Genomic DNA, 21,033 nt, shown 5'->3' with positions numbered 1-21,033 from the left:
AAAAGAAACTACAGCACAGTTAATCTTTCCTCGTGTATTTATATGATGATACAATCAACACGTGAGTATCTAAGTCAGCCTGTATTCACATTCTTCATCTGGCGTTTAAAGAATGTGAATTATTTGATCTGCTAGGAACTGACCCTTGACCCCTGTGAAGCCTGAGAGGTCAGACACACGGTCACATGAAGGTAAAACCGGTTGTTTTACTTGTTAGTTAGTTATGAGGTTGTTTTGCTGAGCAGGAACGAAACAGATGAAGAGTTGGGTCACTTCAGAAATCTGATTCATGCATTCTGCAATGTTACGATTTAAAACAATACAATTTTATACAATCCTGATTTTATTTTCAGGGTGAAACTTAGTTCCACTTGTATTTATAATCCAGAGCGTTTTAGTGGCTGATAAAAGGAAGAAGTACAGAAACAGTATTTTTAAAACAGTTATTATTTTCTCAAATGAGAATTTTACTGTGGTGAAAATGTGAATAATGAAAAAGTAGCAGGAAAAAAAACACAAGAATGAAATAATCATTTAAATATGTTGGTTATGTAATGAGACAGAGATACACACTTGTACACACAGTCATAAATACACTCACCTACAAACGTATGTAACCACAGAAACACAACAGGCTCAATATTCACCACAAAGGCCGACAAATGAGGCCAAGAGACTCGGGCTTGAACTTTGTTTTCACTGGCAACATGACAACAGAACAAGGTGTTGAATAATCAGTGGCCTGCATCTAAGAGACTGAATGAGTTGATGTGGGTTTACATGTAACGTCAGTGTCTTCTGCTTTTATAAAAGATTAAAACCATCTGATCAACATTTTGGAAACTTTAAACCCTCAGTTTTCACCTCATTAATTTACCTTTCTATACATTTAATTTATGATAAAATAAGATAATCCTTTTCATTGTAAATGTTCCATGTTACAGCGGCAGCAAATGGGATACTAGCATAATGAGAAGCATGAGTAAAAAATAAGTAAACTTGCAATATATACATGAGGAAATGTCAAAATAGAATAAAGTATTGGAGAGGTATTGGAATTGCACAAACAAACATATTGAAGTTGCACTGACAGTGGAAGTATTACACAGTTTTAATGAGACTGATGTAGAAGTATTACAGTTTTAATGAGACTGATGTAGAAGTATTACAGTTTTAATGAGACTGATGTAGAAGTATTACACAGTTTATATAACACTGATGTAGAAGTATTACACAGTTTTAATGAGACTGATGTAGAAGTATTACACAGTTTAATAGAGACTGTGTAGAAGTATTACACAGTTGAAATAACACAGATGTAGAAATATTACAGTTTAATAGAGACAGATGTAGAAGTATTACTCAGTTTATATAACACTGATGTAGAAGTATTACTCAGTTTTAATGAGACTGATGTAGAAGTATTACACAGTTTATATAACACTGATGTAGAAGTATTACTCAGTTTTAATGAGACTGATGTAGAAGTATTACACAGTTTATATAACACTGATGTAGAAGTATTACACAGTTTTAATGAGACTGATGTAGAAGTATTACTCAGTTTAATAGAGACAGATGTAGAAGTATTACACAGTTGAAATAACACAGATGTAGAAGTATTACTCAGTTTAATTAAGATTAGACCTGACTTTAACTTTGAGGTCTTATCAGGACGTAGGTTTACTCTCAGTGTTACTGGGTCACCGTCTCCTCACGTCTGTGGGTCACTCTGCCCTCTGCACACACGTCGTATTGTTTCCACTGAAACGGAATCAAAGCGCTGAAGAGATGAAAACGGAAGAAGTTATGTCCACTTTTGATTGAATGTCCATTAAGAGCTTTAAACCCATTCTTATCCCCAGTGCTTTTGTTGCCTCAGAATGGGAAGGGAGCGGCAACATCTGCACAACCCTTTTTACGTGCGAGTGCGACTTCAACTTATCTCACATCGCCACCGTGCAAAGGTCGAGGGTTTATTCACCACTGAGGCTAGAGGGGACGTTTCAGTTACAGTTTCAGTTTGATTGATCGACCTCTGACCGTACAGCTGCAAGATGCCAGATGTGAGAAGCTCGGAGTTATGAAAAGGTTAAAGAGTTCCTCTGAGTGACTCTCAGGTATTTTGTCTGACCTTGGATTTATCCTCTCAGGAGACGTACATGCTTCTCTTTCTCTTTCATGAAGGTTGAGTGCAGCTTTCAGGGCGACCTGCAGACACGACTCAGGGCTGAAAAACATCAGAATATAACGCAGCTCCAGTCAAACACATAATGCATCAAAAGAAATGACGCTTAAGGTGTTAAGGTGGAAATAGAACAAAACTTACTGAGTTTAAAGATTCACAGTTTGATATAGTCGTCGAAATAACAGCAATTTATACTGTATACTGCAAATTGTATAGTTGTATGACAGCTCATTTAATTATAATTTAAAGTTGCTGATTGCTATATGGTATAAATTGAATAATTACTTGTTGTTGTTATAGTTGGAGACCCTCCCCCACACACAAATACATTTTTTCTACGTGACTCGCTCGCTATCTTCAGGCTGGTTAGTGGCAGGTAGGCAGGTTGGTTAGTGGCAGGTAGGCAGGTTGGTTAGTGGCAGGTAGGCAGGCTGGTTAGTGGCAGGTGGCGGTGCAGGTTGGTTGGCAGGCTGGTTAGGTTAGTGGCAGGTGGCAGGTTGGTTAGTGGCAGGTAGGCAGGCTGGTTAGTGGCAGGTAGGCAGGTAGGTTAGTGGCAGGTAGGCAGGTTGGTTAGTGGCAGGTAGGCAGGTTGGTTAGTGGCAGGTAGGCAGGTTGGTTAGTGGCAGGTAGGCAGGTTGGTTAGTGGCAGGTAGGCAGGTTGGTTAGTGGCAGGTAGGCAGGTTGGTTAGTGGCAGGTAGGCAGGTTGGTTAGTGGCAGGTAGGCAGGTTGGTTAGTGGACGGTAGGCAGTGGTTAGTGGGCAGGTTGGTTAGTGGCAGGCAGGTTAGGGCAGGTAGGCAGGTTGGTTAGTGGCAGGTCAGGTTGGTTAGTGGCAGGTAGGCAGGTTGGTTAGTGGTAGGGAGGCAGGTTGGTTAGTGGTAGGGAGGCAGGTTGGTTAGTGGCAGGTAGGCAGGTTGGTTAGTGGTAGGGAGGCAGGTTGGTTAGTGGCAGGTAGGCAGGTAGGTTAGTGGCAGGTAGGCAGGCCAATTTGGTCAATTTGTCTCAAATGAAATGATCGGAACGATGGCAATCGGAACATGAAGAGGATTTCAGCTTTAATTAAGCAACCCTACGTAATGAGGTCTTTCTCAGCCTATGTTGCATCCTTCTGCCAAATTTCGTAGAAATCCGTTACATAGTTTCGTAGTAAACCTGCTGACGAACAAACAAACAAACAAACCTGCTTGGTGGAAGGTAGTAGTTAATTTGTACAGTTTTCACATGTGACCAGGAAGCGTCACTGATAGTTAATTGATGGGGAGAGTGCACATTAATGCCTGGAGGGCGCGTCACACCTCATAGTACATGTTGGAAAGAACAAGGTGCGGAGTGAATGACTCAAATCACTTTGTTAGACACTGTGTTAGCAGGAGAAGAAACATCTGGGCGGATTCTATTTTTAATTTTAACTCCAGACATCCTCACGTTTGGTGCAATGAACACAGCTGAACATGAAGGGTTTGCAATTTTCTGTGGTGAAGAAATACGTTTTCTACGATGAAGTGTTCATTGCAAATACTGAAATTTCAAGAATAATGTCGTAATATTACAAGAATAAAGTCTCAATTGAGAAGAAATCATAATATGAAGAGATAAAAGTTGTACTTTGATGAGATTAGTCATAATATTACGGAGAAATCCACTTTACCTAAATTCTGCTGGATCCGAAATCTTGAAAAACTACGAAACCTCAGATTACGTCGCACAAAAAGTTCTGTTCTCTCAGCGCTGAACAGCCGAAGCTTCATTTTGCTGCATCGAGTAAAACTAGAGTCACACTGACTTTGAGAACTTCTTCATTTATTTAGTTGTTTATACGGTGACGCTGCTCTCAAACGATAATACATCTGTTGTCAGGTTTTTGAACAAACACACACACACACACACACACAAAGATACTGATTATTAAAAACGCTCGAGACATAAAACCACCAAAGTGACAGGGACTGTACATTTGTACATAGAAGGTAGAAAAACAGGACTAATAACAATAAACTAGAATTTTAACTGAAGAACACTGAAGGTTTACATCAGATATGTGGTGATACTCTGACATTTATAACACATGAAGGTGGCGAGTACAAAGATACTGTGTGGGGAATGTACTTATACTTACTCTGCTGACAGTATTATGTCCACAGTCAGTACGTGTGAGGGGAAACGTTAGAAAATAGATGCAGCGACGTGAGAAAACTACAACTGGCTGAATATCTTACAGCCACAACACGCTAACAACGTGGTACTACTTTAAAATATACGAGTATTCATTTCACAAGGTGCTCTCCTCACATATAAATACTCACTTTATTCACAAACTCCACCTCGACTTCCAAGATAAACTTAGAACTTCAATTTACGCATTACGAAATATTCTGTCACAGAGATTTACGCGTTCCACATGTAGATTTTATTTTTCGTATTTTTGGTAAAAACTGTACCGTAGTTTATCTGGAGTTCGTAGGAAGTGAATAAATTACAGGACATTTAGAGGTTATGTGCAGCGAGCAATAATCTTTCTGGATATGGACAGACATGTACTGCAGGGGTAAATACAGAGTGAGTGTAATACAGTGGCAATGGTACCAGCCGGATCATATCTAGAGCTGGTCTGGATCAGATATTCTCCTCCTGGATATGTCTAATATGTGGAAAAGGCAAATAACTATGACTCTGAAGCTGTTTACTGAAAAAAAGGAAACAGGTAATTCCTTCCTGGGCCAAAGAAAAACCAATCAGAGCCCAGAGATACAGACAGAAATAAAATCAAATTCTTAAAGCAACACTACGTAACTTTTAGTGAGCAACAGCGCCCTCTACAGCCAGGTTTGTAAAGATGGATGACATGACGGCTCCTTACAAGTGAAGCCAAAGTGTCTCAACTGGCCCCTGGTGGCTGGCTGCAGTAAAATTCATAAACCCCTCCTCCATGTTAGTGAACGGGACATGGACCAATCTAAAAATGAAAATGTCAAATAAATGTTTGATTGCAAAGTTACATTTTTTACAATAATTCTGGTTGAATTGAACATGAGTTTGATCCGCGTCGTCTGTTGGCGTCGTCCTCGGCTCTCGGGGTGTTAGGAGAGAAGAGGCGTCTGAGTGCGAGCCAGGAACACGGAGATCACAGCGCCGGCGACCAGCAGAGGAACCGCAGGTGGAACGGTACAGCTCGAGCTCACGGCTGAGAAAAGACGACAACAATAAATGTGCATTCATTATTGTTTTTGTTTAATTGTACTGCGTGGATGGTGATTTACATTTCATACGGATCTATTCTATTTTATGTATGTGTGTGTGAGTTTGTGTGTCTGATTCTTACTCCGGCAGCTTCTCCCGTCCCGTTGCAGCATCCCAGTCACACAGCTGCACACTGGTCCGGTTCCTTTACTGGAGCAGATCTGCTCACAGCCTCCGTTGTGGTACTCGCACCAGTCGGATTCTGAGAGGACGGGACATGAGAGTCGTGAGTGTCCTAAAAAAGCTGAGGAACTCATCTCATAGCTTTTAAAAGGGTTTGGAAAACTATTTAGCTCTGGACTCAGAGTGAGACTCACCTCTCCTTCTTATGGGTCCCACACTCAGTATGTGCTCTTGATGGTTCTGGTCCTCTGAGTACATCCTCCTCTTGTGTGGACAGTTCTGGACGGACAGTACACGTAACGTTAACACAGCACACGTCTCCTCATCCCCACTTTGACTCAGGATTTGACTCATGACTTTCTCACCACTTTGCAGGCGTTTGTGTCCGAGTCGCAGAGCGAGACGTCGCAGTGGAGGTGGACCTCGTCGTAATCCCCGATGAACTTGAAGACGGTGACGTGGAAGCGGCAGGTGAGCGAGACGCCGTTCTCTGCCATGCCGATGGTGTTGTCCTTAATGTTTGGACACCTAGTGACAGACAGACGTTAAAGAAACACATCTAACACACACACCCCAGCCCTACTTCCTGTCTATACTCTGTTTGTGTCTGTGCTGGAGCTCCTCGCCCTACCCCCTCTCTATGATGATGTAGCGGAGGCGGTCGCTGCTGTAGCGTGACGGCGTGGCCCAGCACATGTTCACGATGAGGATGAGCTGGTTCTCATCGGCACCCTCCACGAAGACGCCCACGAACAGGACGTCCCGCGTGCTGAGCACCACCTCCCCCTCCCTGTACGGCTGGCGGTACGAGCCGTTCTTATACAGAGCCATCTTTGTGATGAAGTTTCCCTCCTGGGTTGGTAACGTGAGGTTAATCACACTGGAGCATGGAAGGGGGGGGAGATAAAGAATATGAGTCAAGTTGTTGAATGTTTTAGTCTCTCTGTGTCTTAATGACCTCGGTCTGACCTGAGCATGGGTTTGAGGACGGTCTCCAGGGAGATCTTCAGGTCCAGTTCGTAGGCGCAGGAAAACTCCACGTTGATGGTTTTGTCTCTGGTGATGACGTTCCCCGTGTTGTTCACACTCTCTATCCAGACGGTGTTTTTGTACATGATGTGTGTGCTGTTCGACTGTTGGAGGGATAAAGTTATAATTACAACAATCGCCATCACAAAACAAAGCTTGAATATTACACGTAGAGTTGATACGTAACATTAGTAATTATAATATTTCATGTTATACTGTTAAGACGGAGATATATTTGCTTTTAACTGCATGTACAGATCATGGCTGCCTCTCATCGGACGTATCCTGTTTTCATTTGGTTTGCCGGTTGTGCACGTCCTCAGATGCATGTCCGCAAGATGCAATATACACATGGACAGTAGGGGGCAGTGTAGGGGCAGTACGTGACTTGGTCAGTAGGCACAACGCCATCATCACAACGCTGTTGATTCAATGTCCTCACATACCATGATGGCACTGTGATTGCTTCTTCTGCTGTTGTCTCAGAAGTAACCATACGCTAACCTCCTACTGGGTCCATAAATGTTTTTTATTTATGGGATGCAACAGTCTGTGGTGGGCCCTCTGGTGGATTACTCCAGTATCATGTGTAGTATGTATGTTATATGAGTGAGTTTTGGACATAGATTAGAAGCTTGGCATCTCAGATTAAAACTAAAAGAAGCAGATTTGAATGCAAAATTCAGAGCAGCACTCAATGGAAAAGTGTGGAGACAAAAAAAGGCTCAGAATTTCTTATGAACGGCATCACTGTTGTTCTACGAATGTTTCTGAGTGTTGTTAAAATACACTTTTGAAAACACAAAAGACTTTACTGACATTCTTAAAATAATTTTGTTTGAAATACGGCTTCTCATTAAAGGTGGTAAAATGTTTTATGTTCAAGAAAACCAGTGAACATGAGATCAGGACTCTGCCCTGGTGCCAGTTCACCGACCTGCACGATGGAGCCGCAGTGTCCCTTCGTGTTGTTGATGCGGAACGAGATGAAGTCCTCGCCCTCGATGCCGGCGCAGTGCTCGTCGTTGACCCGCACGTCCTCTCGCTCGAAGCCCAGCTGGAAGAGTTTACACTTGGAGATGGAAACCTCCATCTGCGCATGTTTACACATCACCTCTGCCTGTATGATGTCATCATCACCTGCCGCAGGCAAACATCACAGTTATTCCAGGTGAACTGCAGGTTCACAACATTATTACTAATAGTCAACGGAAATGGATGAACTCAATACATGTTTATCTTTTTTACTTCTAACTGTGATAAGAAAAAAATGGAACTGAATTATTTGATGTACTGCAACTATTTCTAGAGGTGTGGTGTCTTTAATTAAAAAAATTAGACATATTTTTAATCTAAAATTGACAATATATAAAATATGTGTAATATTTTTAAAAAAGTGTTTCTTAAAATAAGGAAAGCAGTAAGATTTTAACAATAAAGTCCCACTATAGTCCTACAATAACCAGTCAATTTAAACTTTTCATGAATATCATAGTATTGGAGTTTGCATGTTCACTAGTAAAATGCAAGAATCAGTGACATATCACATCATAAAAGGTGAATGTGCTTATCAGATTTCTTTAACTCTCAAATATCAACAGCCTCAATCCAATGTGAGACTCAAATAAACAGTTCAAAAGTATCAGGACAAACAGGATTAAAGCTCGGATGAGATCACGGTGATGTCCTGTGATGTGCTCACCTCCAGTGCTGGTGGGTAACTCTGGACAGCCGCACAGGTCGCCTCCGTTCTCCAGCTCACAGGTGAAGTTTGTGCAGATCTCTCCTGCACAGGGGTCATAGATCCATTCTGCTAAAGACAGGTCCACACACAAGGTTAACTGTCACACACACAAGGCTTTATTTGCCATGAACGATGCACAGTGAACTTTCTGTAGCTTTAGGAATGTGGCTGGTGTCTCGCGGTGCCCTTACAGCAGTTCTCCTGGGTGATCCACTTGGTGGTGAGGGTGCCCAGGGAGCGGCAGGCCTCGGCGTAGGCCGCCAGCGAGCCACACACCTGAGCCTTGCGGTGGTTGTAGCAGCCGTCCAGGTAACAGGACTGGTAGAAGGGCCGGGGGTCCAGCAAGCCATGGCACGGCTGGAAGAAGCCCTTCACCTGGGTGAGCTTCTGACAGGCGTCTTCACCTTGCAGCGCCAGCACCGCTGTGTTGTCACATGACTGGGCCAGAGCCACGTACTGGGTCTCATCACAACTACAGCAAGGAGACAGATATCAAAAGTTGTTGTCTCGTTGTGGAATTTGTTATCATACAAGGTGCATGAACTCCTCAGTAATGTCAAATATGACGACAGTAGCCTGTTTCTACAAAGTTTGTGCAGGTACCAGACTTCTGACTACAACTTATGCTCCATGCTAATGGGCAACAATAGGTCACCAAGGCTAGTAGGCTCCTAGTTTACATGAGACCACAGCAGAATTAGAGAGTATACACATCCCCCCAAGAAGAAAAATGCTTCACAAGAGTATTTATACGTGCACGGTTCACAGTATCTGCACGAAACCCACCTGTTCTGCATACCGTTGGTCTTCCAGCTCTGGGCCAGCTCCAGGGCGCTGACGGCCGGCTTGCCTCTCGAGGTGATGTAGTCGTCGCTGGCGTCTCCGTTGAAATTACCACAAAGGCCACACACCTTGTTCTGCAGCCGCTGGCCCATCGTGATGCTCAGGGTGTTGAAGCGGTTGTACCGAACCTGGATGTCCTGCGGTGTGTCGATGACGATGAAGCCTTCAGATGTGGACAGACGTGTCATCAGCCCTGTGAGGAATGGCACCGACACCGGTGTACCATTGACCTGAGGAAACACAGAGAGGTTTAGGTATTTCAGATTGGACACAACAAGAGTATCAAGGTTTGTGTAAGAATTATTACAATAATCTGTATTTCTATGCTTTAAATATATTAATTTCCTTTTCTTTGGACCTATTAAAACCGAATGTGCAGGAAAAAGAACGACGTGAAAACCTGGTTGTTGCATAAACTGATTTCATATGTGCAGATATGACTGAGTAGTAACATATAGTAAAAAATAAAGGAGAATCTGAGATGGTCCTGCAATTGACACTTCCACTGTTGGTAAAATAGCTCTTAAGGCATTTAAAAATAAATGAAGTAGTCAATGGCTCAATCAGATCAAGGAGGATTAAGACTCACTGAAGACCCACAGTTAGAGTTAATCAGTAAGTCATTAACTGCTGCTGTGAGTGCGCTTTCTTACGATGATGTGGCCTCAAGCCAGATAAGGAGGAGATCTGTCAGGCTATTAGAACAAAGGGTGGTTGGTGAATTGGACTGTGAGAAATTAGATAAGGGGAAACAGCTCATAGGTATAAAGGGTAACTTGGTAATAATCATGAAAGAATAGAGAGAATTGTTGGATGGGTGATGTTTGATAGAAGGAAATAACACAATATTTCTATTTGATTTCCGTGCCTGTCACTGATTTTGGTGCTAAACGGGGAGGCAGCTTGTTCATAGGAACTTCTTTGGCTCCAAACTGCTGCCTCCTCTCAATAGATTAGAAGTCGAGGAGAACTGTGGGAGTGAATCTAAACAGTAAAGTTTCAGCCCATAGAAGATAGAGAACAGAGGGAGGTGAGAGGAAGGTCTAAATGATGCTCAGCTTTGAAGGAACAAACAATATTACACAAGAATTTAAATGAAAATGGAGATAACTGTATAAGAGAATAAATCATTTATTATTACATGTACAGGTAAAGCTGGATTCTTTGCTACTAGGTGATAGTAGAAAGTTTTTTGAGATTTTCATGGTTTGGATCTATCTTGTTATCTTCTTTTTAGTCTTTGCATTGTTTTAATCAGTGGGCCTCTCTTACGACACAGTACACAGAGTAACAACATCACCCACATTCCCCTCGTATTTGTGTTATTGGCCTTTTTCTGTTTAGCAGTCGCTGTGGGACCCAAGGTTGAGCCGGGAAGCCAAATAGATAACAACTGGAGGACTTTACAAAATACCTCAGATAGTCAGATAGAAAAGACACAACAAGGGTTGGGAAAGACGAGCCAATGATTAGACATTCATCCACATACACACTAATGATGTAGGACCACGCTAGAATTTATAATTTTTCAAGGAGTGGCTAGATTAGGGGATAGCAATACATCTGGTAACATCTGTATCCTTGTCTCTCTGATGCATCTGGCATATTTCTGATTAAAACATCATCGGTCTTTTAGGATCTTCAGTCCATCACCCTGCCAGATTTCCCTCTCAACATCCACTGTAGAATTAATCAATTCAATAGAAATAACTATTCTGACTGCATTAAATAAAACATGCCAAGCGTTAGTGGTTATTTTCAATATTTGGCTGATATCACAACAAACCGATGGCGGTCCAGGGATTCTCTCACCTTGATTGTGCTGCCAGACACGAGTATATTCTCCTCATTGATGTAGAGATAGACATGAGAGATGGTGGTGAGGTTGGGTGTGCTCCACTTATCGAAGTTAGCGATGAGCTGGAAGGAGAGGTCGGGCAGTTTGTGACAGTTGGTCGACAGGACGAAGGAGCAGGAGGCCGGGAGTCGCAGCGACGCCCCATCGAAGGTCCTGAAGACCCCGCCGCCCGAGGCCACGCAGTGCTGCAAGCGGCGCGCAAAACAGCCCCGAACTCCGTACCGCAGGGTGCACTCTTCCTCCGCCTTACAGCGCCTCGGGTCGCACTGGATCAGGTTTCTTCCGATGCACTGGCAGCGTTTGGTGCAGTCGCTATTCCAAAACAGCTGCTTGGGCTGAAATAAAGAACATTTTCTGTTCTGAAGCAGTCATAAGATTTGTTGACAGACAGAAAACTACTGTTTTACATTTAGAACATTTTATTACTTTAGATTTTTTATCAGTGAGTGGAGCTTTAAGAAATTGTGATGGGTATTTTCTACATTTCCCAACATTACAGAGCCTAAATAATGAATTGATCAATCAACAGAAGATCAATGACCTTTAATTGTTAATTGAAGCCCCATTCAAAACAGATTTTACTGCCTTCAACTGTGATTCTGATAGTTTTGGTGTAAAGAATTATCTTTATCGACTGACTTAGAAACCTTTTGTTCTATCGTTACCTTTTCTGTACTTTATATAAATCAAATGGCAAAACATGAACCAGAGAGGTTTGTTGAAATTAAAATATATTTCCAGTCAAGAAATATTAATGCAAAAATATGTCCGATTAAGATTAAAAGTAAAGAACATTAACCACAAATTTGTTCAGTTTGTTAGTTTGTTGGGTAAGTTTCTTGCAAATTCTTTTAACGAGCCTGATTAAAGTGTTGATTTCATGTACCAACACTGAAGACCTTTGATAAAAAGCCAGTTTGGCAGCACATTCGTCTTTGAGTATATTCCGTGTGGTGCTGGATGTGAGACTGACCTCGTAGTACTTGCCATCGGTGTAGCAGCCACAGTTCTGAGACAGTATGCAGCTCTTGCCGTTGAGCACGTAGCCCTGGTCGCACTGGCAGCCCTCCACACACTCCTGGCTGCAGTCCCTCTGGCCACGGGCGGGGGCGCACTGGGGCGGGCAGACCGACACGCAACTGGAGTAATGGCTGTTTGGCGGACAGCTCTGGACTGGGAGCAGGTAAGTAGGCAAATTAGCTAAATGTTGACTGTTCAGTGATAAATAATTGTAGACGTGTGTCAGCTGCTTCAAGGAATAGTTCAACATTTAGGGAAACACTTTGACTTCTTGCAGACAGTAAGATGAGATATCGATATAATGTCATGGTTAGCCTAGCCTTCCTCGGTTCCTCTAAAGTTTTGCACAGCTGCTGAAATGTAAAAATAAGAATTTGTTGTTGCATTAGTGAAAACTTCTTGCTTAAGTTGAATCAAATTTGGTTTTAGCATTCAATATATTAAGAATTATTATATAACTGCATTACGTCAGTGTTTGATACCTTGTGATCATCAGTGTTCAATGGGATTACCACTGAAACAATTCATAGTAACCAAAGACATTATTTCTGGAAAGACTAGTTTTTCACCCTCATGTGGATGCAGGGATTTCTGATACATATTAGAAAACCAGGGCATATATAAGTAAAACTATCGACATGGGTAGATACCACTGGAGGTAAATATATTTTCTTGTAATGCAATGAGAGAATTTATGGATAATCCTCTTTAAGTTGAGCCCAGACTCACCACATGGTGTATCGCTCCTCCAGCCGGGTACAGGCACTCCTTGGGTCTGACAGGTGCTGGCATAGATCTGCAGCCAGTTACATATTGTATCCCTGGCCCCCTGGTCCATGCAGGTGTCCTGGAGGCAGCCTTGATAAAAGAAGGCTGGCGCCACCTTGCTGTGACAGCGTGCAAACGCACCTCCTCGATCCGCAATTAGCCCACACAGCCTCACTGCCTCAGGCTCCACAAACACATACAGTCCATCTCCCATGTGGAAACGTATGCCTGTGTTCACTTCATTTGTCCCATTGTCTGTGCCCATGTTCATGTTGGCATTAGCCACCATGAGTGGGGCGTCGTTTAGGACACTTTTCTCTCCCAGGCCACAGCGCTGGCACGAGTCTCCACAGCCCACCTGGCAGAAGGTGTCCCTCTCTGCCCACGCCATGCCCCAGTCAGTGGTGGTGAGGGTGGGGGGGGATAAGGGCATGCCCTGGCAGAGGCCACAGGAGGCGTTGTAGAGGTTTCGGGGCAAAGTCAGCAGGAGGAGAGTGTTCCAGTCAAAGGCCACCTTCAAGCCAAAGTCTGTCTCCAGGATGAGCTGTTTGCCCAAGATGAAGACGCTGACCTTTCCTGGGCCCAGCTTCAGAGGAAGGTACAAACGCTCCATATTCACCTGAGTGAAAAAAATTTAATAAACACACACATATTCCCACAGAAGTGGTTTTGTTTCTAAACCAACTGAACTGCCATTTTTCAAAGTATGTGGGGAAACCACATAGATACCACTAGATAATGTTACATGTTTCTCATGTAATCTTATTGTAAGTTAGAGGAAAAAGATAGAAACACAGAGAAGGAGAAAAATGCATGTGTGGGTGGCTGCATTGGATTATGTGTGTCACTCCTGCTCAGATCTTGTAGGCGCTTTGTGAACTGAGTCCAAATGTCGCTCAGGGTCAGTTTTGTCTGAGCCAAATCCAGCCTGATAAAAGATGCCCATTGAAATTAGATCCACCTTAAGCCAATCAAAGCAGAATTCACCCTCTGGCTGGTTATTCTATCAGCTTGATTAGAAATAACATGTCCTCACATATAAGAAAAACTATGACCTTCACAGGTCATGCAAATAAAATGGTGTAAAAAAACATGAATATTACTAACACAGGCCTGGTAATGGCATTTAACTCATTCCACAAGACATGTACTCTTTAATAACATGTTTACTGTTATTCCTACTCGTGTACTCACCGTAACCGTGTTTTTGTAGGTTCGAGAGACTTCAATCTCATACTCATAGACCTCCAGTACGAAGCCCGTCACCCAAATGGCCGAGCCTGTGTCCCTTTCCTCGTTCCGAGCTGCCAACTTGAACTGGGGAAAAGTTCCAGAGACGGCAGTATGGTCCATGTTCTCCCTTCCACAGTTGGTGGTGGCCATCCTAAGAGTACAAGAGCTCTGCAGCTCAAATGGTACACCACCAAAGGGCAGAAAATGTCCATAACCAGCCGCCACACACAGGGCCTCAGTGCGCGGCTGGCAGAAATAAAGGCCGTCGTTCTCCTGGCAGTACTCCTCAGGGTGACAGGGTGCGAGCTGACAGTATACACTGTTGTCAGAGCCATTGCAGTAGCAGCGCTCCTGGCATTCCCAATCTGTCCAGAAAGTCTGATTAGTGGCCAGCTGGCGCCCGTGGCTAATGCAGCCACAGTCACTGCGTGCCACACACAGGCCGTCCCGCAGCGCAAAGCCTTCCTCACACTGACACCCCTCCTGGCATGGCAGAGGACACGGCTCTTCAAGTTCATCCAAGTTGGCACAGGTCAGAGGGCAGGCGTTGGTGCACTCGTCAAAATGACTGTTCTCTGGACAGGGAAGAGCTGAGACAGAAGAGAGACATAAGAAGAAGCTAAAGAGGAGGCACAACAAAGGTTAAATCCATGAAATCCAATGAACATTTTTGTTTTTAGTTTGGGAGCCACCACTGTGATGGAAATTAAAAAAGAAATACTGCGTCTCAGTGTCATATTTGTCCATCACACATAAAATCAGGAAGTGGGGAAACTTACAGATGTTGTGTAGACTAGCTTGCTTGCTAACAGGATACAGTATATTAGTGAGACATATCTGGATATCTTAGAGGGCCTATTTTAATTTATGTCAGAGCCAGGTCAGCTATTCATCTCTGCTCTGGACACACATACATAATCCCACATGCCAGCTTTTTCCTTTTGAAGTACAGCTTTATCTACTCACGACAATTGGTAGCACTCCTCCAGGAACTGAGGCCTATGTGAGCATCCTGACATGCAGTGGAATAAGCCTGCAGTGAAGAACACAGAGCTGAACGGTTCCCCTCCTTTACACACATGTTATATAAGCAGTTCCTGAAGAATGGTGACGGGTTGACCACTGCATGACACGCCAGAAATGAACTGTTCCCAGGGTCGTTGATGTTGCCACACATCCAAGGACTCTGGTAGAGACGCAAGTCTGTGCACATGCGATACAGGTCATCACAGTCACCATTACAGGTGAGGTCATCAGCAATGGCCCGCCAGCCGTCTGTGAACTGTTCAGTAGAGTCTGCCAGGCGTCCATTAGGGAGGCGGAGATCGTCAGTGGCATTGCTATTGAAGACACCACATAGACCACAAGTAACATTGTAGAATATGGTGGAGAGGGAGATGTTGAGGTATCCCTGGCGGTTGTAGTGAACACGAAGAAGACCACGTGCCTCCACCACTGTGGCATTGCCTGGCGCCCTGTAGATCATCATTGTCTCCATTGGATGGACGTAAGGAAGTGCAACTTGTTCACCATTCACCTGAAGCACAAAAGGGAGGCATAGTCGTCGGCATTCAGCAAAAATAGAAAACAAAAAGGTTTCGCTCCGGAGAGAAAATACTAACCTTTACTGTGTCAAAATCTATCCCTCCGATCTGAGCTTCAAGGTTAGCCACTGTAACTACCACAGGTCTTTTCCAAGAGGGGCCTTTGTTTACCAGCTTCCTGCCTATCTTCACCTCCACCATGGAGCCATTAGCTGGCACTGCACCACACAGCTTCAGAAGGTAATAGGAGCTGTCATCTGGGAACAGCAAGAAGGTGCCATCAAAGGAGGATGACACCGAGGTCTCGGTGATTGCGCACACTCCCTCCCTCCGAGGGTAGCAGCCCAGACGGCCCACTTCTGCCACACATACTTCACCCTCCTTACAGGACGCATTGGCGCAGGAGACCTCCCCAGCAGGCCCACAGGTGCAGTGGAGGAAACATTCACCTTCTTCACCACTGTGCCCTGCCCAGAACGTCTCATTAAGGGGGTAATAGAGGCCATTACTCTCACAGCCACAGTCCTCACGCTGTACACAGCGGCTGCCACTGAGAACATAACCTACATCACACTGGCAGCCCTCAGTGCAAGGGTGGGCACAGTACAGGGGAGCGGTGAGGTCCGAACAGGAGGCCGGGCAGGCACTTGTGCACACTTGGTAATGGCTGTGCTGCGGACATGACAACGCTGAGAGCCAATGGGAGAGAAGAGAGTATGTCAGATGACACGAATAAATTAATGTAAGATGAAGGAACAATGTAAATCACACAGAATCTCACCGCAGAAGGTTCGAGATCTCCAGGATCGTATCGTTACGCCTAGGGCCTGACAGGCAAGAGCATATGCCTGGATGGCCTGACAGAGTGTGGTGATGTTATCCCTGTTGCTGCACATGTCATATACACAACTATACACGAAGGCTGTGGGGTCCACTACTGCTCGGCAATCCCTGAAAGGTCCATCGGTTTTGTTGATGATCCCACAGTAGTCTGGGCGAAAATAGAAGGCTTCTGTCAGAGGGTCACACACGCTGCAGTTTTGTGTGCAGCCATCTGTGCACCTCCAGTCTGTGTCCTCCGCTCGCCAGCTGCCTCCCAACTCCACCACGCTTTCTGCTAAAGAGCCATCAGGAAGTACAGGATCATCCGCAGGGTCATCGTTGTAGTTACCACAAAGGCCACAAGTGTTGTTGAAGTAGGAGCTGGGTAGGGAGATGGATGCATAATGTTGGCCATCGTACGTTACCAAGAGGCCAAAATCTGTTTCCAAAGCAACTGCAACGCCTGATTGATACACCCTGATAGCACCAAGCTGGAGTTGGACAGGTAAAGTTTTTGTCAAGCCATCCACCTAGAGAGGAATAGAGGAAAATTCAGAAATGTAACAATGGATAATGGATAAATAGTCAATTCATATCTAGTGGTCCTAAAATGAAGGTGTCCATAGATTCACACCTGGACTGTTCCCAAACTGCCTTTGGGTAACATGACACGGTGACCATAGACTTCCACTGTGACATCTCTGAGCCAGGAAACAGAGGCAATTCCCCTGTTCTCATTTTTTGCCTCCACACTGAAGAAGGGCAGTCCTGTCACCTCCCAGCAGGGTCGAGCCAGCAGGTAGGAGCAGGTACCCTGGAAGTGATAGAGGAAGCCATCGAAGGTGTGGTAGTGAGGGTCGCCGAATACCACACAGGTGCTGGTGCGGGTCGGCTGGCAGTAAAATGCCCCTTCCTGCTGCTCGCAGGTCTCCAGCTGCCCGCATGGAGCTTCTTGGCACTGAACCTCGTTGTCAATGTCGAGGCAGCGGCATCGCTGTAAGCACTGATCAGACAACCAGAAGTTTTCCCCTCGTCTGTAGAAACGCCCTGAAGAGGATGAGGACAGGCAGATGGATGCAGTTCATTACAAAATGTAATTGACTACTCCTAGTGTTTGATGACCTGAAGAAGCTCTAACAACCTGTGGGGACATAATTATCAGTGTTGGGAGTTAGAACTTGCCATTGTAGCTGCAGCCATTGGCAGGATCGATCAATTCAGTGTCAACACGGAAGAACCAGCGTCCAGGAATGTTTACATTGGTTGATTGTTCAATGTTCACTACTTCATTTGACCGGGATCCTGGCAGGTTGAAGAAGTGACCAATGTCTCCACCATTAAAACCTGACTGGAAAGGGGAAAGGTGTGAGCACCAACAAAGACAAAGAAAAATCTCAAAGACAGTGGTGAGATTACCTGAGCTGTTGTCCCACCAAGTCCTGTTAAAGGATCTCCACCACTGGCTGTTCCTGTGCTCCATACGATTTCTCCATAGTTGAACATGGTGAAGAATGCTCCGCCATCTGAGATTAGTACCGTTTGGAATGTGTTCACCTTTTAATCACACAAAAAGATTAAACTAGTTTTACAAGGATGAAAATCAGACACATACACAAAGCACAACAAACCAAAGACAAGAATAATTATTTCAACTACTGAACAAATGTTCACTTGCAGTAATATTAATTATGTTTCCAATAATTCATAATGAGTGTATCTTGTCAATTCACTGTCATTTGTGATTCCTGCTAAAATTCAATACTGCCTTTTGTTTAAAGTTTTAGCACTGAAGACTTTAATTAATGAATTGTATTGTATTTTATGTGACTTTACTGGGGTTGTCTGGCTTCCTCCATAGAAGGTGACTTGGTGCCATGTTGCAATAAAGACCCAGGTAGCGGTGAAGGTGGGCACATTTTTGAAGTACTTCCGGACATCTTGCGTTGCCCTTTCCAGTATTTCTCGTTCAGTGGATTCTCTGTAATAGACATCTCCGCGGATGCCGTTGTGCACATCTGCCCAAAGTGGAGCAATGAATGATCTGCTATCGCTCAGCGGAAAAGCCTCTGGTGTGAACTGGCTAACCTGCACGTTGAAGGAGATCACACCGTTGTTGTTCACCTGTGGACAAAGGAAAAGGTTGCAATAAATCATGTTAAGATAATAAAATTCCAAATAACAAGATAATTTCAATCAGGACTTACATAGATGGAACGGTAGGGGATGTTGAAGAAGACAAAGGGAATGAGCAAGCTAATTTCTGGAGAACTCCCATCATCCATCTTGGGGGTCTCAAGATCCCTATGGCCGGGTCCATATGGATACAGGATATCCTGAGTACTAGCTAAAAGGAGATTATTGCATAAGAAGTGTACACAATAGAAAAAACAGACTGTTCTGAACAATAAAAGATGAATTATTGAGTAGGACCTAATAATTATATAATGATTGATAATGGGGTACAGCATATTAATGGCATACCTGTTTGTGCAAAGATGGTGAAGAAGTGGAGCACAATGATTGGACAGCCTAGCCTGACCATTCTAAAAAACAAGAAAGACTGAGATGAGAGGTCATGTTTTACTATCGTGACTTTCTTTGTCTTGCACTTTAGTTAATGGGATTACGGGGAAGACGTGAGTCATACTCAATCAACAAGTAAACTTCTCAAGCAACAAGGCTGTTAGAAAGGAGAAGAGGGGGAGACATCAAGCTAACGTCACGTTACTTCTTTAAGATCAGGCTCCCAGGTCTCCCCAGAGGAACGCTGAAAAGGCCCTTTTATTCATTCCAGAACAATGCGTCAGGATCACATTTGCCTTACGGTCCCATGTGAGACGACAACAGTGAACTACAGGCCTCTCTGTGCCTCGGATCCCTGCAGCTGACCGAACTGGCCGCTCTGGTCCAGCGTCTCTGTGTCTGAAGCCGCAAGGCTGCTCCGGACCTCATTACCACTCCTGTTTGGGAGACATCCATGCCTTGTTGGCTAAAAGAGGGGAGCGTAAACATTGGGGAACTAATGGCTTTAAGTGAATAGATTTGAATTGCCAGGGTCCTTGCAGGCCCCTATGGGCTTGTTCTGGGCCTGGTTTGGCGAGCTTCCCATTGACAAAGAAGGAGTGTACAGCCGTGTTGGCAGATTTAAGAGTCACCGTACAGCTTTTACATTTACTTGATTATTAGAATAGAATTAAATGTTACACAAAACTTAGAACAGGTATTTTCTCTAAGAGCTGGTGTGACACAGACTTGTGAAACTGACACCCACCTACTTATAAATTCATATGACTATCCTACCATACATTTAATGTCAAGCAGCAATAATGGCAAAGGACTGTTTGCTTTAATTCCTCAACCTTAAATCATTCAGCTAAATTTGGTGGCAAAGTTCAAATAAATAACAGTGGTTCAGCCATCTTAGTTTGAATTACTGACCAAACCAACCAACTAAATCAACTAAACAAAATGCTTTAAATGGGCTTATGGCCTTAGAGATAAGATATGTCGCTGTGACATCTGGTGAAAGCTCGAGGAAGAGCCAGTTGAGGTGGTTCAAGAACCGTGATAGGATGCCCCCAGGGTGCCACCTGTTTGGGATGTTCTGGGCACATCCAAGTAGTCTTTGACCCTGAGGTAGAACAAAAACACATAGGAGAGACTACATATCTTATTCAGGTTAGGAACGCTTCGGGAGCCCCCAGCAGGTGGCGCTGTGTGACCTGTGACCCAATGAATGGATGGACAATGGATGGATTTGGGATTGTAGAGTTTATAAATGAATACAAACAGCTGGCAACTGACATTGATACTGTTTATATGAGGTATTTGAGGTTGATTGGATTTCTCTCTAAAACCTTTCATCTCTGCAATGTGTGAACTCTTATAATCCTGGTTGTAAATTGTGTTCAGGTGTGCCAAGGTTAGTGGGCACTGCTGAGAGAGGTCTGCTGTAATGTCAGCAGCCTCTCATCATACAGTTTCAACAGCAACATTACAACAATTGCTCTTCTGACTCGTGTTACTTCAGCATCTTATCTGACTGGCATTAACTCGAAGCCTCTTAGCGGGGCAATTAAGATAAAGCCCCTGGGACATGGAAGATGAACAAGACCCTTTGACATGTTTATCTCTGAGATCCCGCTCAAAGCGACACAACTCAAGAGCTACATGCTTTATCAGAGGCTAATTAAATCACTCAAGATGATTTTCTTAGCATTTGACGCTTGAAAATGAGGTTGAGTCAGAACAATATTCAGCTGAGACCTTCAATCCAGAATTGTACTGTAATCTTAATGTTGTAGGCCTAATTCTGGCATCAGTGGAAAGCGTATTAAACATCATCATCAAATCATCAGTGGGTTCAAAATTGAGGTTCAAGACCCGACAAAGGTTTCCAAGATAATCATTAAGGGTCCCAAAATGATTAAAAAAAGAAATATTAAATGTAATGCTTTTTTAAACATCTTTGGGTCTTGAGAAATCCTAAAAATGAAATAGACTACCCATGAACTGTCTTCAGTTTAGCTGAGTTCAAATTCACACTTTTCACACATCATAAACTGTGATGAGTAGATTCAACAATCAAAATGATAGGAATTAATTAAATCATAACAATGGAGCTG

At 43.8% G+C, this 21,033-nt stretch overlaps 1 protein-coding gene across 1 annotated transcript; it reads right to left on the bottom strand.

Annotated features, from left to right (window-relative positions):
* Positions 1-5,077: 5,077 nt before the first annotated feature.
* On the bottom strand, positions 5,078-19,249 carry tecta (tectorin alpha). The gene is made up of 24 exons (XM_047343426.1): positions 19,233-19,249; positions 18,890-18,951; positions 18,613-18,752; positions 18,242-18,529; positions 17,825-17,962; positions 17,591-17,756; positions 17,043-17,455; positions 16,368-16,938; positions 15,665-16,275; positions 15,009-15,579; positions 14,004-14,632; positions 12,771-13,428; positions 11,995-12,194; positions 10,976-11,356; positions 9,107-9,393; positions 8,512-8,792; positions 8,279-8,389; positions 7,514-7,716; positions 6,517-6,680; positions 6,179-6,427; positions 5,913-6,075; positions 5,742-5,826; positions 5,507-5,626; positions 5,078-5,368 (listed from the first exon to the last, which is right to left on the bottom strand). Exons 1-24 carry the CDS (start codon positions 19,238-19,240, stop codon positions 5,265-5,267), a joined length of 6,603 nt encoding a protein of 2,200 aa, XP_047199382.1. The 5' UTR covers positions 19,241-19,249; the 3' UTR covers positions 5,078-5,264.
* Between the last annotated feature and the right edge of the window lie 1,784 nt (positions 19,250-21,033).

Source organism: Hippoglossus stenolepis, chromosome 15 (assembly GCF_022539355.2).
Source record: "Hippoglossus stenolepis isolate QCI-W04-F060 chromosome 15, HSTE1.2, whole genome shotgun sequence".
NCBI classification, from domain to species: Eukaryota; Metazoa; Chordata; class Actinopteri; order Pleuronectiformes; family Pleuronectidae; genus Hippoglossus; species Hippoglossus stenolepis.
Note: the sequence above shows the minus strand (reverse complement) of the source record. Positions and strands in the feature narration are given on the sequence as shown.

Excerpts from the sequence above, each read along its gene's own strand:
- tecta (XM_047343426.1), bottom strand. Across the intron at positions 6,076-6,178 it reads TACATCATCATAGAGAGGGG|GTGTCCAAACATTAAGGACA; the intron begins GTAGGGCGAGGA and ends GTCTGTCACTAG. Across the intron at positions 5,627-5,741 it reads GGGACCCATAAGAAGGAGAG|AATCCGACTGGTGCGAGTAC; the intron begins GTGAGTCTCACT and ends CCGTCCTCTCAG.